At 45.8% G+C, this 18,472-nt stretch overlaps 1 protein-coding gene across 8 annotated transcripts in view; it reads right to left on the bottom strand.

The window, feature by feature from the left end:
- Positions 1-18,472, bottom strand: part of robo2 (roundabout, axon guidance receptor, homolog 2 (Drosophila)) — an 895,654-nt gene that overhangs the window by 209,287 nt on the left and 667,895 nt on the right. For all 8 annotated transcript variants that reach the window (XM_060833859.1, XM_060833864.1, XM_060833863.1 and 5 more), the window contains exon 6: positions 9,470-9,597. In XM_060833859.1, the coding sequence (XP_060689842.1) occupies positions 9,470-9,597 (128 nt within the window). The remainder of the gene's footprint in view (positions 1-9,469; positions 9,598-18,472) is intronic.

Raw genomic sequence — 18,472 nt, 5'->3', positions numbered from 1 at the left:
TCAGGAAAACATGCAAATCTCACATCTTCAATGGAGTAAATATGTTACAAACATCAGGAGATCAAAAAATAATCATAATGTGCTTCCTCCAATCAAACACTCAGTGGGAATCGTGTTCTTCCAATGTGATCAGTCGGAATATCAGAGAATGGTAGAATGGTTACAGCACAGATGAAGGCCATTTGGCCCATGGTGTCTTTGCTGTCCCTCCAGAAGATCAATTCACCAATTGCCCACATTGTCCTGCCCTGCTTTGCCTTCAAATCGTTATCCAAGTTTTTTTTTGAAAGCCATGGGTTGCAGCTGCCACACCCACAGCCTCAGCAATCACATCCCAGATCCTCAACACTTTCTCACATCACCATTGTTACTTTTGCCAGTTACCTTATGTTGATGTCCGCTGGTTTTCAGTATCTGCAATGAGAATAGTTTCTCCTTATGTGTCTGTTGATAAGCCATAAGTCCCAGGATAATGGAGTATCTACCTATATATGTGCCACCTCTCCGAACTGGTGGGAGTGTCACTGGAGCAGCATGTCAGAGACCTGGACAATTCCTCTGGGAACATGGATTCAAATCCTTTTCATTCACTCACAAAGGTGTCACCTGGTTCGGTCAGTACTTATTGCCCATCCCTAATTATCCAGAGGGCACTTAAGAGTCAACCACATTAATTAGATTCCCTACACTATGGAAACAGGCCCTTTGGTCCAACAAGTTCACACTGACCCTCCGAAGAGTAACCCACCCAGACCCATTTCCTTCTGACTAATGCACCTAACACAATGGGCAAGTTAGCATGGCCAATTCACCTGACCTGCACATCATTTGGATTGAGGGAGGAAACCGGAGCACCCGAAGCAAACCCACATAGACACGGGAATGTGCAAACTCCCCACAGACAGTCGCCCGAGGCTGGAATCGAACCTGGGACCCTGGTGCAGTGAGGCAGCAGTGCTAACCACTGAGCCACCGTGCTGCCCCACGGCGACACTGATGTGCCTCTGGAGTCGCATGTAGGCCAGATCAAGGCAGGATGGCAAACTTCCTTCCCTCAAAGACATTAATGAACCAGATGGGTGTTTAACAACAATTGACAGTGCTTACATCAGGCTAGCTTTTAATGTCGGATTTTTTTGTGCCCATCGAATTCAGATTTCACCATCTATCACAATGGGACCCATGCCCCTGAACATTAGCCTGGAGTACCTGGAAAACAAGTCTTGTGACAAGGTCTCTACCTCCCTTCATATACCCTCATGGCAGGTGATGGAATTCAAACTCAATTCATAAAATGTTGATATAGAAAAGTATTCTCAGTCACAGTGACCTTGTTGATGATCATTGATTATTATAAAATTCTTGAGTAAGATGATTGTCTTTCAATGGTCCTCTGAGCAGCACAACGGCGATGAGGGAACAGGCAACAAATGAAGGCCTTGCCAGAGGAACCCACTTCGCACAAAATAAACAAAAATCTCTGACAGCCTCCACTGTGCCATGGTGGCTCAGTTGTTTGCCATGCTGCCTTACAGCACCAACGATCCGGGTTCAACTTCAGCCTCAAGGGACTGCCAGTGTGGGAGTTGGAAAGTGTGGCACTGGAAAGGCACAGCAGATCAGGCAGCATCCAAGGAACAGGAAATTCGACGTTTCAGGCATAAGCCCTTCATCAGGAATGTGGGAGTTTGCACATACTCCTTGTTTCCTCTGGGTGTTCCAGTTTCCTCCCACAGTCCAATGATGTGCAGGTTAGATGGATTGGCCGTGGGTAATGCAGGATAACAGGGATAGGGGTGGATCTGGAAGGGATGCCCTTTGGAGGATCAGTGCAAACCTAATGGGCTGAAGGGCCTCTTTCTGCACTGTAGGGACTCTAAATATTGAAGAATGGAAGGTGAGTTCACAGTGAACTCTGGCTTTGTAAATTCAGAATTCCTCAATTTGACGTGGTAAGTAGAACTGGAGGGAACCAGATGTAAGCCTACGAGAATGTACCTTTAGGGACAACAGTGCAAGAAGGGGAAGGGGCGAGGTGAGGAGACAGGTGATGAGGATGTGTGTTAGGTTGGGAGTGGGATTAATTCAGATAAAAGAGGTAATCTTGGATGAGGGACAGCAGTTATACTGAGAGGCTAGCCATGCTGACTGCTTTCCTAAAAAGGTTAATAGGAGATTTAATGGTGACATTCAAACTTATTGTAGGTTTTCAATAGATAGTGAGAAACTGTTTCCCATTGATCGGAAGGTCAGTAATCAGAGAACAGGGAGTTATTTAATCATTCGCAATGTGGAAGAGATGCAGGCAAGGCCAGCAGACAGTGCTCAGTATAACCAACCCTGAAAGATGGTGGTGAACTGCGATAGTCCATGTGGGGTACACCCATTTACGATAATAAATATCAAAAGAATCAAGGGGTGTGAATCATCACACACAGCTTGAAGGGTCCTTGAAAACATATTTAATTATAACTTTCAAACAGGAACACATTGTCAAAGAGGAGGATATTTCTCAAAGGATCGAGAACACATGGGCAGGATGGTGAGACAGTGGGATGAATTAAAAGGATCTTTCAAAGAGCTGGCATACTAAGAGTGGGCAGAATGCCCTCCCCCTGTGTTGTATGGAAAGGCGGGGGCACAGAGGTCGGTACCCCGTCACCAAGTCCCCCTTTGTTTACATGGGGAGAGTCCTTGACCCTGACCCAGCTCCCTCAGAGGCAGCTCTCAGAGTGAACAGAACCTCTGTCACTCCTGTTTATACCTGTCAGCCAGGGCTCCCTAATTGGACCAGATTAACAGCCCCAATCAGGGAACCCCTAAAATTTCCACCCGGCTGACCTTGATCGATCACTGCAAAGGGGAACAAATTCTGGAAGTTCCGGATGACAAATGGAGAGTTGACCTCTAAATATCACTCACTGACAATGGAATGGCAAGGAAGGGCCAATTACAAACACATGGAATATTCAGGATAAAATCTGAAATGATATTAAATTAAATGTGGAATATTTGCTCATAAAACAGTTGGCAGAAACAGCTGTTCCAACAAAGATGAACCCATTTGAAGAAGTGGACTGATTCCGTTAATGACATACACATCTCATGGCGATTGAACTGCTGAGGACAGGCAGTGGGAGCCAGGGAGAGATGGTGGTGGAGTAAATCCATGTGGGATTCAGCAAGTCCTCATATGGGATCTCCTGAATAGAACATTAATCTATCTCCCTGATTGCTGATGTGAAGACTCAATTGCCGAATGATTGAACCTTGCTTGGAAACCAAACTGAGTTATTCAAATCTCAAGAGGTCATTGATACATGAATCCCCCTCAGATGTTCATTGCACGAGGTGAGGATGGGGATTGGAGAATGAATGTGGCCATTCCTTACATGATGACTACAGAAGATCAAACAGGTCAAGATGAAAACACTTGACATTGACCTTACCCTACAACAAATCAGAAGCCTCCAGCTACCTACAATTGACCTTACCCTCACCCACTCTACTCATCCTCTTCTTCTGACTCCATGCTGGAGCACTGGTGTCAAGGGTGATGGCTACTTTTCAATACCACACCCAATCATCCATTATTTGTGCATTGGAGCTCAGACCAGGCAGGTTATTTGACCACAGAGGACCTCCCATCACAGCTTGGAGCTACTCTTGCCTCAACAGGAACCAACATGCCTTCTCAATCATCCCCCTGTCCTATCCAACACTAACACCAACACCCTACCTCCCCAAAACACTCTCTCTCTGTCTGTCTCATTGCCTCTTCCAACCTGAGGTTGAGGATAAAAGGCTATGAGGTAATCAGATATTAGGGTGAGGGTCCATCTTCTGCTCTGAGGTGCTCAGGATCTCAGTAGTGACTCAGCAAAGTTTCTTACAAACAGTTCAGTGTTCAGCCGCAAGTCAGTGACTGTCCATCTTGGAAATGGAAACAAAGGAAATAGTAACAGGAGTAGGCCATTCGGCCCTTCAAGCATGTTCTGCCATATATCTAACTTCTTCTTAAAATCATCCAATGTTTTGGTCTCAAACGCTTTCTGTGTCAATGAATTCCACATTCACAGAGAGGCTCGCCACTTTCTGGGTGAATCTCCTTATTTCAGTCTTAAATGGCCTACCTTCTAACCATAGACTGTGACCCCTGGTTCTGAACTCTCTGGTCATCCAGAATTTAGTGGGCGGCACGGTGGCACAGTGGTTAGCACTGCTGCCTCACAGCGCCTGAGACCCGGGTTCAATTCCCGACTCAGGCGACAGACTGTGCGGAGTTTGCACATTCTCCCCGTGTCTGCGTGGGTTTCCTCCGGGTGCTCCGGTTTCCTCCCACAGTCACAAAGATGTGCGGGTCAGGTGAATTGGCCATGCTAAATTGCCCGTAGTGTTAGGTAAGGGGTAAATGTAGGGGTATGGGTGGGTTGCGTTTCGGCGGGTCAGTGTGGACTTGTTGGGCCGAAGGGCCTGTTTCCACACTGTAAGTAATCTAATCTAATACCCTTCCTGTGTTTGTCCCATCTGGTCCTGTTAGAATTTTATAAGTTTCTGTGATATCCTCCCTCATTCTTCTAAGCTCCAGTGAATATAATCCTAACCAATCCAGTCTCTTTTCATACGTCAGTCTTGCCATTTCAGGAATCAGTCTGGTAAACCTTTTCGGCATTCTCACCATCATCAGAACATCCTTCCTCAGATAAGGACAGCAAAGCTAAGACTAGCTCAACCTTCCAGGTTTTAATTAACTGAAATAAAACTCTATTTATTGCCAAAAATCTAATATGGGATTTGAACCCATGTGCAGTAACATTACCACGACACCACCATCATCCTGCAAGCTAGTTATGTGAGTGTCACTCTGTAGCCCATTCCTAGTTGCCTCTTGAGAAGGTGGGGATGAGCTGCCTTCTTGAACCGCTGCAGTCTGTGTGCTGAGGTTGACCCACAATGCCCTGAGGGAGGGAATTCCAGGACTCTGACCCAGCGACAGTGAAGGAAAGGCGATATGTTTCCAAATATGGTGAGGGCTTTGGAGGGAGGTTGCAGTTGGTGGTGTTCCCATGTATTTGTTGCCCTTGTCCTTCTAGATGGAAGAGGTCATGTGTTTGCAAGGTGCTGTTAAAGAAGCCTTGATGTGATTGCCACCCTGTCCCCTCTCCACCTGAAATGGGTTCTTCATGAGCTGAGCTCAGGTTATTCAAACACCTGAAAGGGTCCCACAGACCAAAAGGTGCTTCCAAAAGATTCAAGGTGTTTATGGAACCAGTTGACCAGAATGAGACCTGCACACCAATGGTTAAGTTACGAGCTGTGATCACACAAGATAGGTTTGCACTTCCTGAAATTCTGAAGGCAAAGGAGTGACCTGCGCAACATGTACAATGTATTAAGAGGAGCTGAGAGGGAATCCGTGTTCCGTATTCCTGGAATTAGATGGCACTGCAGCCAGAATCTTACTGACTGGAAGAATAAGTTCAAAATGCTGAATCACCTCTTTCTGTTCCTTTATTCCCTGATATCAAGCTGAGACCACTCAACACTGAAATTGGAGTTCAATTTTCCTGTCGCTGTGTATGGCTCAATTCTTAAGCACACCTGCAGGCCGTAGAGATTGGGCCAATTAAGAACTTGATTAAAATCCCACGTAAGCAATTTTTAAAAATCTGGTTAAAATTCACATGACTGTACACTATTTGGTCAATTGTCCCGAGTCAGCTGCTTCAGGGATAATCTTTGTCTGCTCTTGGATGGGGTTGGGAGGTGGGGGGAGGGTAGGGGAGTTGGGGAGGTGGGGGGGGGGGGGTGGGGAGAAATCGCCTTGAGCTCCCCCTAACTATCAGCTGAGGTACAGCTGCAGTCCATCCTTCCCTCGATGAACCAGAGGATTTCACCCCACAGAAAGGGGCCATCCGCCTATCGTGTCCTTGCTCGCTCTTCCAAAGAGTGGTCCCATTTATTCCAAAAGCCCACATTCTCCCTGTGAACCCCGTCAAACAGACCTAGCCAAGTGCCTTTTAGAAATTCCTTTGGCATGTGCTCCGAGCACACTTTGAATGCTTTCCACACTTCATAAAAAGCCTCTTGTGTGAAAATATGTCTGCACTGCCTCCTTCAGCTCCTCTGGGAATTATGTTGAATTGAAACCTCTAGTTACTGACCCAGTTACCAAAGGAGAGAGTTCCTCCCCTTTTGGTCTACCAAAACTACTCAAGAATTTTCCACAATTCAATAAAATGTTCCTTCTGCATGGACAGAGTGATCACAACAAAGAAAAACAATGAGGAGGACAGCACAGGAATAGGTCCTTCAGCCCTCCAATCCTGCGCTGATCATCATGCTCTAACTAAACTAAGAGCATGCCCCTACTCGGTCTGCACCCCCTCTATTCCCTCCCTATTCATGTAACCATCCAGATGTCTCTTAAATGTCACCAACGTGCCTGCTTTTACCACCCCTTCTGGCAGTGTGTTCCAGGCTCCTACCACGCTCCGTGTGAAAAATTTCCCTCGCACATCGTTAAACTTTCCCCCTCTCACCTTGAACCTGTGCCCCCTAGTAATTGAAACTTCAACCCTGGGAAAAAGCCTCAGACTATCCACCCTATCTACGCCTCTCATAATTTTGTATCAGGTCTCCTCTGAAGCCACTGTCTTTCCAGTGAAAACAATCCTAGTCATTTTAAACTTTCCTCATAGCCAATGCCCTAGGGACCAGGCAACATCCTGGTGAACCTTCTCTGCACTCTCTCCAAAGCTTCCATGTCCTTCTGGTAGTGTGGCAATCAAAACTGCAAACAATACTCCAAATGCAGCCTAACAAGGGTTTTATATAGCTGCAACATGGTTTGCCAACTCTTGTACTCCATGCCCCACCCAATAAATGGAAGGGTACCATATGCCTTCCTAATCAGCTCGGCCACCTGTGTTGCCACATTTCGGGAACTGTGGACCTGCACGCCCAGATCCCTCTGCATATTAATGTTCCTCAGGGTTCTGCCATTTGGCATACGCCTGAAAAGTTGACTCTCCTGCTCCTCAGCGTCAATTTTTTCAATTCTGCCATTTACAGTATAGCTCCTGATATTCCGCCCAAATTGAATTCTCGCACCCCTGGTACCATCCCAGTAAATTTCTTGCAGACCCTCTCCAACATCTGCATCACCCTACCTGAAACACGGTACTCAGGACGAGACACATGCCTCCACCTGAGGCCTAACCAGGTGCTACAAACACTTTGGCATTCCCTGTCCTTGCTCACCGGACTGGGTAGCTTGCAAGCTTTCTGAACCACCTTATCAAAAGGAAGATTCATTTTGGGCATGCTCTCTCAAATTGTTGTTAGTCCAAGTCAAACCTGGGGGGAGGTGATGCCCTCATGGTACTATCGCTGGAATGGTAAGCCAGAGACCCAGGTAACATTCTGAGGACCTGGTTTTGAATCCTGCTACAATGGCTGGTAAAATTGGAATTTAATAAGAAAGAAATCTGTAATTAAGAGTCTAATGATGACCATGAATCCATTGCTGATTATTGGAAAAACCCATCTGGTTTACTAATGTCCTTTAGGGAAGGAATCTGCCATCTTTACCTGGTCTGGCCTACATGTGACTCCAGACCCACAGCGATATGGTTCACTCTCAGGCAATTAGGGATGGGCAATAAATGCTGCCCAGCCAGTGACACCCTCATCCCGTGAATGAATAAAAGAATAAAATGCATGATACCGACATCTCGGGGTTTCAACTCCCTGTCTTTGTACTGGAGTGTCCAGATATGAAAGGGTTAACCCTCCGTACACTATCACAAGCACAATCTATAAAGATCGAACTGTGGGGTGCAACAACATTATCTCCCTTCCTTTGAACATTTCTAGTTGTCAACTGGAAAGATACTGCAATAACTGGATTGGTTAGGACTATATTCCCTGGAGTTGAAAAGAATGGGGAAGGGAGGAGGATATTTCAATGAAACTGGTAAAATTCTAATAGATTGAGACAGAGCAAACACAGGAAGTTTGCTACCAATGACCAGAGAGTTCAAAAGCAGGGGTCACAGTCTAAGAAAATGGGGTAGACCATTTAGGATTGAGATGAGAAATGACACCTTCACCCAGAGGATGGGGAATGTGTAGAATTCTCTGCCACAGAAAGCAGTTGAGACCAAAACCCTGAATGTTTTTAAGGAGTTAGACATTGTTTCTCAGGGTAATGCCTCAAAGGGTATGGGGAGAATGTGGCTACTGCAGGGTGATTTGGATGGTCATGTTGAATGGTGGAACAGGCTTGAAGGGCTGAATGGCCTACTGCTATGCCTAGTGGCTGAAAAAGGACTGGTTCAGTGGATGAGGTAGGGCAGGAGAGAGTAAATGTGGCTAAATTTCCAGGAATTTATCCAGTTGGAGTTGGCCAGACGAGAGTGCAGGAGGGTCATGTACATCCAGGCACTGAGTGGACTGCCAGCTACCTTGGCAATTTCCATGGACTAAAAACCAATGGAATGACTTCCCTGGAGAGCCACCATCTTGAATCCAGTGAGTTAAGATCCAAGAAGCAGCGGGTTCTGTTAGGGCAGACCGCACCCTCCCCTGAGTTATTGCCGGCCCAGCAACGATAATCATTTCTAAATGGAATCGCCAAATGACACCTCAGTAATAACACAAGAAGTAAGCATTAGACATGTATTATTCCCTCTTCCTGGTATTACAGCCTACAACTGAGCAGGGACTGTCTAAGGCTCCAATTTTCTCCCCTGACTGTACTAGTGCATGGATGACAGCAACTGCGGTGTCACCCAAGACTCTCCAGGAACATGTCGGGTACAAAATGATCACGGGAACTCATACAAGCGTCAAAATTTGTTTTCATTTCCTTTGAACTGTTTGTTGGTTATTGAGGTTTTGGCAGATGGGGAGGGGAAAGGACTGTTTGACTCAAGATTTACCAACAAGAGCCTGGCGCGCACTGCCAGAAGAGGTGGTGGAAGCAGGCACGTTGGGAATATTTAGGAGGCATCTAGATGGTTACATGAATAGGGAGGGAATAGAGGGATATAAATCAAACAAGGGTAGAAGGGTTGTCTTTTAGTTTAGTTAGGGAATGACGGATGGCACAGGCTTGGAGAGCTGAAGGGCCTGTTCCTGTGCTGTATGTCTTTTATGTTCTTTAGTTCAAAGACAAGGAAGAAACTCCTTGCTTTCTGTTTGGTTAAGAAAAGCAGTGGGCCAGTGAGTTACTTCATGCCTGGCGATCCACTTTGGATTTACACACGGGTTTGCGCAGGCTGGGGTAGGTCTGTGCTCAGCTGTAACAGGATGGGGGCACACACTCGTGTGGCAAAACCTTCAGGATTACCTCCAACCAGAGTGGCGCAGTCTCAGTCTCCTGGGGGGAGGGGAGAGCAGCATGTGGAGAGACTCTGGGCATGAACGTGCGCAGGGGAATGATCCCGCCACCTTGTTTGCTTACCTCGCACGGTGAGAGTTGCGGTCGCTTCAACCATGCCCACACGGTTCTCCCCCACGCAGGTGAATGTTCCCTCGTCACCATTGCTCACCCTCTTGATGCGCAGGGTGTTGTCTTCCTTGATGTCATACCTAGAGGTTGGAGAAAGATCCAATGTGAGATGATGCCTGCTGATCCTTTATAAGCCTTTCATTTGAAGGTTTCCTCCTACCATCCTTTATAAAGATAATTCTCTACGAGCACCCATAAAAAATGTCCATTAATAACAATAACTGGATGTTATTCCCTGACTGGTGTCCTTGTATATCCATCATCAATAACAAGCTTGCAGGTGTTGTGAAGAGAAAGCTTATGGCACAGGGTAGTGTCCCAGCCTCTGAGCCAGAAGATTGGGGTGGAGGGGAGACTGGGAGTGAGTCCCATCTGTAGCTGAATGTGTTAGATTGCTGTTTCATAGTTAGAAAGGCAATGATATGTTGGCCCTCATTGTAAAGAGTTTTGAGCTGAGAACCAAAGAAGTCTGACTGAGGTTGTAACAGGGCCTTGGTGAGACCACACCAGGAACATTGTGTCCACAACAGATCTCCTTATCCAAGGAAGGACGTGGTTGTCATAGAGCAAAGTCTCACCGGACTGATTCTTTTGTCATACAAAGATAAATGGGGTCGACTGGGCCTGATTTCATTGGAGTTTAGGAGAATGATAAGGGATGTATCAAATTCTCATTGGGCTGAACAGACTGGATGCAATTTCCCCTGACGAAGGAATACACCGCAAGGTGTTACCATCTCAAGATATATGGTGGACCCTTTTAGACTGAGTTGATGAGGAAAAACTCGTGGAAGTCTCTGATGCAGACAGCTGTGGAGGCCAAGTCACTGAGTATGTTTAAGAAAGAAACAGATACATTTCTAGAGTCATAGAGTCCTACAGGACGGAGACAGACCTTTGGCCCAAACTGGTCCATGCTGACCAAAATGTCCAATCACGCTAATCCCATTTCCCTGCACTTTATCCATAATCCTTCTATTTCTTTCCTATTCATGCCTAAAATAACTTTTAAATGTTGTTAATGGAAAGAGCACAGGAGTCTTACATTAAAATAGAGGGTCGGCTATGATCACATGAATGGTGAAATACACTTAGACCATAGAACATAGAACAGTACAGCACAGGAATTGGGTCTTGGCCCACAATGTCATGTCGAACATGAAGCCAAATTAAACTCATCCCTTTTGCCTGTCCTTGGCCTTGCTGATCCAATGTTATGTTCTTAGTGGGTCTTCATGAGGATTAATTATGGTTTTATGGTCATCATCATTATGCATTGGTGGAATTTGACTTCATGACCCCAGAACACTAACCTGGTCCTTTTGGATTACTAGTCCAGTAATATTATCATGACACCACAATATCCAGTTGAAATATTATACCAAAGCCCTACGTGACCCATGAAGTGGGAGTATATGATCCATTGGCTCTGTCTTGAAGAAGATCATAGGAATTCTTCCCTGTGTTCTGGCCACCTCTCCCTCCATCAGCACAATACTGCAGATTATCTGATCATTATCACATTGCGTACATCAGAACAGGAGGAGGCCATTCAACACAATGAGTTTGTAATGATTTACTAAGTTCACGGCCAATCTGTGAAACAGCTCTATTAGGGACCTTGATACATATTCCTTCATTCCTTTGGTTAATAAAAATGTATTAATCTCAGAATTAAATTTAATGGTTGATTGAGTCCAGATCGCTGTTTGCGGAAGAGAGTTCCAAACTTGTGCATTGACGTGTTTCCCATTACTCACCGTTTTGGTGATAGGCCCCTCTTTTAATCTTCCTGCCAAAATGCACAACTTCATATTTTTCTACTTATTCATCATTTATTCTTTATTTATGTCTTACTTCTTTATCATTTCTCATTTCTCCACTGCTTCCATATCTAGGTTCCCTGAAGTTAGGCCATTTTTCTGTATTGTGCTAATACCGTCACTAACTGACAGAGCTTCCCCTCCACCATTTACTATTTCCCTGTCATTCCTAGATGCTCTGTACACTTGAAGATTTAGATCTGAGTCCAGATCATTGTGCAACCATATCTCTGCAATGGCTACCGATTGTACCCACTCATTTCCACTGACCATCTCTCTTCATCTGATATATTTTGAATGCTCAATGTGTTCAAATGCAGAGCATTTGGTTACATTCTTTTATTCTCGATATAAATTCTAGTCTTATTAATTTGTTGATTCTTAGATTGATCGTCTTGATCCTTTTCTGTCGCAGGCTGTTTCTCATTTATCGTAGTAATAGCATTCTTTTTAACCTTGACTCTCGTTTTTCATCACCACTTCCCACAGTTGATTCTTTACCTCCACTGTTCAATTTAATGTCCTCACTATTTCCCTAGTTATATGGTTGTCAAGAACACTAGTCCCAGCACAGTTCAGGCAGACATTCTGACCCATTTGGACAGATATCACTTTCCCCAGTACAGCAGCCAGATTTCCTTGTACCAGGACCCAGTGTCTCCCACACCAGTCTTTCAGCCATGAATTCATCTCTCCAATCTGATTTGCCCAGTATGAATTTTCCTGTGACGAGAGAGATAACACAGATGATGATTTGAGGTTCTGTTTCTCAATTTGACATCTCTCCCATCATCACCACCATGCAGATCATCCTTCATTACCACGTCTGTATCTTTGGTACTGAAATGGATCCCAGTGACTGGATTCTCCCCCTCCCACTGCAAGTTCCTCTCTAGCCCGTAGCAGATGTCCCAAATCCTGACAGTGGGCAGACAACACAGCCATCTGGACACACATTCTTTATTGCAGGGAATGGTGTCCATTCCCCTCACGACAGTGTTCCCTACTGCTATGACATCCCTCTTACTACTACCCATGCCCCCTTTCAGGAGCTTCCTGTACCATGGTGTGATGGTCACTTAGTTCATCCACCTAAAAGTCCCAAACACACTGAAAGAATGTCAGACTTGTTGAAGAGTGGCAAAAGCTGAAGGTATTACCCTCTGAGTGTCCTTCGTTGATTTGCTCACAGTCACACCCTCCTGCTCATGTACGCTGATTGCAATCAAATGATCCAGCCCTAAAAGGTGTTATTGTCCCCTGATACAAAAAATCCAGGTAACTTTCTATCCCCCGCAATGCACCACTGTGTTTGTCTCACAAACCCTGAGCCAAACCTGGTCAAACTCAAACACTTAGTGTAGACATGTTTGCTCCAGACCAAGTTAGCATCCAGGAACTCCCACATACTGCAACTGTGACACATCCTACCATCCTCAAAGTGTTGGAAGGAATGACTCAATCATTGTGTTCAACTATATATGTTTTATATATTTGTTAACGTTACCACCAGCTGCTATACTATTCTCAACCTCAGGAATAGCCTGAATCACAGACAGACACACCAATTAGCACCCTTCTTCTCTGATAGCAGAGTAAAAATCAATTTCTGGAGTGTGGAAAAGTTTTAACACAAACAACAGAACCCTCTTTTTACATCCTTAATTCCTGAAGTACTCGACTCTGTCATTCTATTCTAAGTTGCACTCAAGAGCTAAGTCACACTAAGTTGGCTGGTTTTGTATGCTCCGAACACAAAAGGTGTCAAAATCAATGTCAGCCTTTAATGTATTCAAATATCAGCATCGAGTGCTCTCTAAGGAAGATCAGCAAGTTCCTATCCCTAAACTGAGATTAAGCTATTGCATTTTTATTCCACATTTGACAGTCTCCTTGTCATTATGGTTCATTTCAACTTTCTATTTCTAGATTATTTGAGCCCTGAATTCAAGTGTCCTGTGTGGAAGTTGAACACATGATCTTTTGATTATTATTCTGGAGGGACTGAAACACTTATCGCATCTCTGGTGAACTCAGCGCTGACCAAACCTCAAACTGAGAATTTGCCACGTCAGACACGTTTGGACTAATGCTTGGGACAACATCTGTACATCAGGACAACAACAACAGTTTACATTTATATAGCCCCATTCATATTGTTCAATACAGACCCTTCACAGGAGAGCCATAGAACGAAGTTTGTGACATAAGTGGATATCTCATGACCAAAAGCGATGTCAGTTTTAAGGAATGTCTTACGCAGAGGGGGAGCTAGAGAGAGTGAGATACAGGAAAGGTATTGCAGTGTTTGGGAACCAGGCAACCTAAGGCAGGGCCACTATCACTGGGGCAATTAAAACCAAGGGTGTACAAGAGGCTGGAACAACATAAAGGCATGCAGAGGAATGAAAATATCCAAACACAAGGAATTGAATTTTAAAATCTGGGCAACACCAGAACACACACCAGGGTCAGTTGGAGAGCTTGATAGTTGAAGGGGGTTCAGGACCAGTTATGGAACAAGGTTCGGGTATCAGAATTTTCGATGACCTCCAGTTTGAAGTGAAAAGCCAGCCAGCAGTGACTGGCTGGAACGTACAGGGCAGGACCAGAGTGGGTGAGGCAGTCACATGGAATACTGGGGAACGCAGTCAGGATCTAATGGGCTGACGACTTTTTTTCTGGATTAAGATTGTTGCTGCCTTCACACAGAGTTGGGAGTGGAGGAAGTAGGTACAGGAATGGGCCATTCAGCCCTTCTAACCTGCTGCAGCATGTGTTAAGCTCATGGCTGATCTGGTTTTAGTTTCAATGCCACTGTCCTGCCTGACCTCCCCAGTGCTCCGGGACACCGTTGTCAATCTCGAGCCTGTCTATATTCACGCATAGAACCTTCACCAAGGAAGGAGGAGTCCACACAACAATGATCTTGTAAGAGACAAAAAATACCTTCATCTCCAACAGAAAAGGAAAGATCTTATTTTTAAACTGTTCTAGACTCTCCCAGAAGGGGAAGCATCCTCTCAGTACCTGCCCTGTTGAGTCCCCTCAGGAACTTACATGTGTCAATCAGGTTTTTCTAATTTTCTTTAAATTCCAATGGTAAAAGGGCCAAACTGTTCAATCCCTCATCTCCAAATTGCTTCTAAAGCAATCAGAGACAGAAAGACTGCAGATACTGGAGGAACATTTTCATCACCTGACACTGCCTGGCTTGCTATGTTCTTCCAGCCTCCTTCCTGTCTACTTGAAAGCAATTACACCTGTTCTTGAACAGGAAGATCACAACTGTAGAATCCTGACAATGTGGAAGCAGGCCATTCAGCCCACACTGACTGTTCAAAGATTATCCCACCCCTGTATTCCCCATGGACGATCCATCCTAACCTGCACATCTTTTGACGGTGGGAGGAAACTGGAGCACCCAGAGAAAACCCGCACAGACTCAGGGAGAATGTGCAGATTCCACATAGAAAGGGTGGAATTAAACCCTGGGTCATTAGGACCATGAGGCAGCAGTGCTAACCACTGAGCCACTCTGCCAGCCTTTTCATGCTAACACGTCATGCAGTCCTGTACATTAAGGTTTTATACAGCTGCTGTAAAACATCCCAATTTTTATATTCCATTCCCCTTCCAACAAACGATAACATTCCATCTGCTGTACCTGCAGACAACTTTCCATGATTCATGGGCCAGAACTCTTTCTCAAATTTCAGAAATCATTCGTGAACCCAGAGTTGCGGCTGCAAACTCCTGCATTCGAAGCTAGCCTGCACAGAGGTTAAAAAAAATCACTCCCTAAGAAATATTCCCAACTGCAACTTGCACTCTCTCCATTTAAAATGGTGAGCAAAAGATTCACTGATTGAAGACAAGGTGCTATCACAAGGTTGTGAATTGCTCATGTTGTAAGCAGTTAGGTGCAGTAATATCCTGCGGGTTGCTAGGTCTTTGGATTCAAATGCCAATCCCATTTCGGGTGATTTTCGTTTCAGGAAGAGCAGAGTGCTTTTCTGAGTGGATCATTGCTGCATTGTGTGATTAATGTTGCTTTCACAATGCAGTGATGAGAGTCTGTGCAGGGTAGGTACAATTTGCAAACTGTAAGAGCGCCTGCAAACAAAGGCAGAAAAGGAAACTGCAAAGCAAATATGTTTTTCTCCTCCCTCTCACTCACCCTCTCACTAAAGACAAGAAAGGGCTTGCACTTATAGAATTCTCAGCATGACCTCAGGATGACCCAAAAGTGTGTTACAGCCAAAGAAGCACCTTTTGAAGTGCAATCTCTTTTCATTCAGGGGATGTGGACACTGCTGACTGGGCCAGTATTTATTGCCTGTCCCTAGTCACCCCTGGAGAAGATGGGGGTGAGCTGCCTTCTTGAACCACTGCAGTCCATGTGCTGTGGGTTGACCCACAATGCCCTTAGGGAGTGAATTCCAGGATTTTGACCCAGCGACAGTGAAGGAACAGCGATATATTTCCAAACCAGGACGGTGAGGGGCTTGGAGGGGAATTTGCAGCGGTGGTGTTCCCATGTATCTGCTGCCCTTGTCCTTCTAGGTGGAAGTGGTTGTGGGTTTGGAAGGTGCTGTCCAAGGATCTTTGGTGAATTTCTGCAGTGCATCTTGTAGATGGACACACTGCTGCTACTGAGTGTTGGTGGTGGAAGGAGAGGGTGCTTGTGGATGTAGCATCAATCAAGCAGACTGCTTTGTCCTGGATGGTTGAGCTTCTTGGGTGTTGTTGGAGTGACTCCCATCCAGGCAAGTGGGGAGTATTCCATCACACTCCTGACTTGTGCCTGGTGGATGGTGGGCAGGCTCTGGGGAGTCAGGAGGTGAGTTACTTGCCACAGTATTCCTAGCTTCTGACCTACTCTTGTTGCTGCTTAATTTATTTCGTGATGAGAGTGTGTTGCTGGAAAAGCACAGCAGGTCAGGCAGCATCTGAGGAGCAGGAAAATCAACATTTCGGGCCAGAGCCCCTCACTTATTGAATGAGTCCAGTTCAGTTTCTATCTGGCCAATGGTAACCCCTTTGTTGCCATGGAAGAAACATGGCAGCCAAGCAGCACACAGCAAGTTCCAACTAACATTAATGAGACAATAACCAGAGTTAGCATTGATAGTCAAAGAATATAAATTCCTCAAACATAGGGAAGTTAATATAGGAGAAAGTGAGGACTGCAGGTGCTGGAGACCAGAGGTGAAAAGTGTGATGCTGGAAAAGCGCAGCAGGCCAGGCAGCATCCGAGGAGCAGGAGAATCGACGTTTCGGGCATAAGCCCTTCATCAGGAATGAGGATGGTGTGCCAAGCGGGCTGAGATATAAAATGGGAGTGGGGGTAATTTGGGGGAGGGGCGCTGGGAATACAATAGGTGGAAGGAGCTGAGGGTGAGGGTGATAGGCTGGAGAGGGGGTGGGGGCGGAGAGGTCGGGAAGAAGATTGCAGGTCAAGAGGGTGGTGCTGAATCCAGGGGTTTGGACTGAGATAAGATGGGGGGAGAGGAAATGAGGAAGCTGGAGCAATCTACATTCATCCCACGTGGTTGGAGGGTTCCTAGGCAGAAGATGAGGTGCTCTTCCTCCAGGCATCATGTGGCCAGGGTCTGGCAATGGAGGAGACCAAGGACCTGCATGTCCTTGGCGGAGTGGGAGGGGGAGTTAAAGTGTTCAGCCACGGGGCGGTTGGGTTGGTTGGTGCGGGTGTCCCACACCAACCAACCCAACCGCCCCATGGCTGAACACTTTAACTCCCCCTCCCACTCCGCCAAGTTAATATAGGCCATGGGATATTCTATTTCTAGATGTGAGCAGAGTCAGTGGCCTTCGTTTGACGTTTCAAATGAAAGACCGAAATGCTCTGTGGTAACATTTCCTATCTCCACAAAGTAAGATTTATTTTAAAGTCATGAAGGGGGAGGATTACAGTGGAGCTTGTACATCTGGTGGACAAGGTCAGTTTATTCCTATCAAAATGGAGAAGTCTGGTGTTTGAACTCGTGGTGCGCGGTTCAAACACAGCTCAAGGTGAGAGCGAGTGCAGAGAGGGATCATCATTTTTTTTCAGAGAGCTGAGGTGTGCGTGGGTAACTGCTGACAGACATACATGAGGCACAGAACAAAACACGAGCAGTTAGGAAACACGCTTAATCAGTGGCTTTTTGTCTGATGGACAAAGTGCTGAGTTTGCTATGTAGGCGATGGAGTGTAATTACAGGACAGGAGGAAAATTGCAGATCAGGTAATACACATTAAAAAAAACATGTTTTAAACGCAGACTCTGCTGAAATTACCAGCATTTCTGCTCCCACATCGGAGGCTGACATTGTGAAATATTGCTCAATTAACCCTTGGAGGACTGGACCAGCAGAGTGCAACCCATCATTTCAGAGTCTAATTGGACATTTCCAAAGTCCAATAGAGGTGTGTTTGAATGCAGCTGTGTTTTCAGATAACCTTTTATATTTTAACAGTTGCCCTCGCAGCACCACAATCATCCACTCAGGATGGCACAGTGGCTGAGTGGTTTGCACTGCTAGCTCACAGCGCCAGGGATCCAGGTTTGAATCCAGCCACGGGTGACAGTCTGTGTGGAGTTTGCACATTCTCCCTGTGCTTACAAGAGTTTCCTCCGGGTGCTCCGGTTCCTCCCACAGTCCAACGATGTGCAGATTAGGTGGATTGGCCAAGCTAAAATGCCCATAGTGTCGAGGGATGTATAGGCTAAGTGAGCTAGCTATGGGAATTGCAGGATGATAGGGGGTGGGTCTGGGTAGGATGCTGTTCGGAGGGTCGGTGTGGACCGGAGGGGCTGAATAGCCTGCTTCCAGACTGTAGAGAATCTATGATTTTCACCTGCAAATGTGACTCCTTTTTTGCAGCACTGCACCAGGGCTATTGTCTTGTGTCCAGCTGAGCAAAGTACTTAGAGTCATAGAGATGTATAGTATGGAAACAGACCCTTCAGTCCAACCCTTCCATGCTGACCAGTTATCCCAACCCAATCTAGTCCCACCTGCCAGCACCCGACCCATATCCCTCCAAACCCTTCTTATTCATATACCCATCCAGATGCCTTTTAAATGTTGCAATTGTACCAGCCTCTACCACTTCCTCTGGCAGC

The sequence above is a fragment of the Hemiscyllium ocellatum genome, chromosome 12 (genome assembly GCF_020745735.1).
Source record: "Hemiscyllium ocellatum isolate sHemOce1 chromosome 12, sHemOce1.pat.X.cur, whole genome shotgun sequence".
Classification (NCBI taxonomy): Eukaryota; Metazoa; Chordata; class Chondrichthyes; order Orectolobiformes; family Hemiscylliidae; genus Hemiscyllium; species Hemiscyllium ocellatum.
This window is presented reverse-complemented; position numbering and strand designations above follow the sequence as displayed.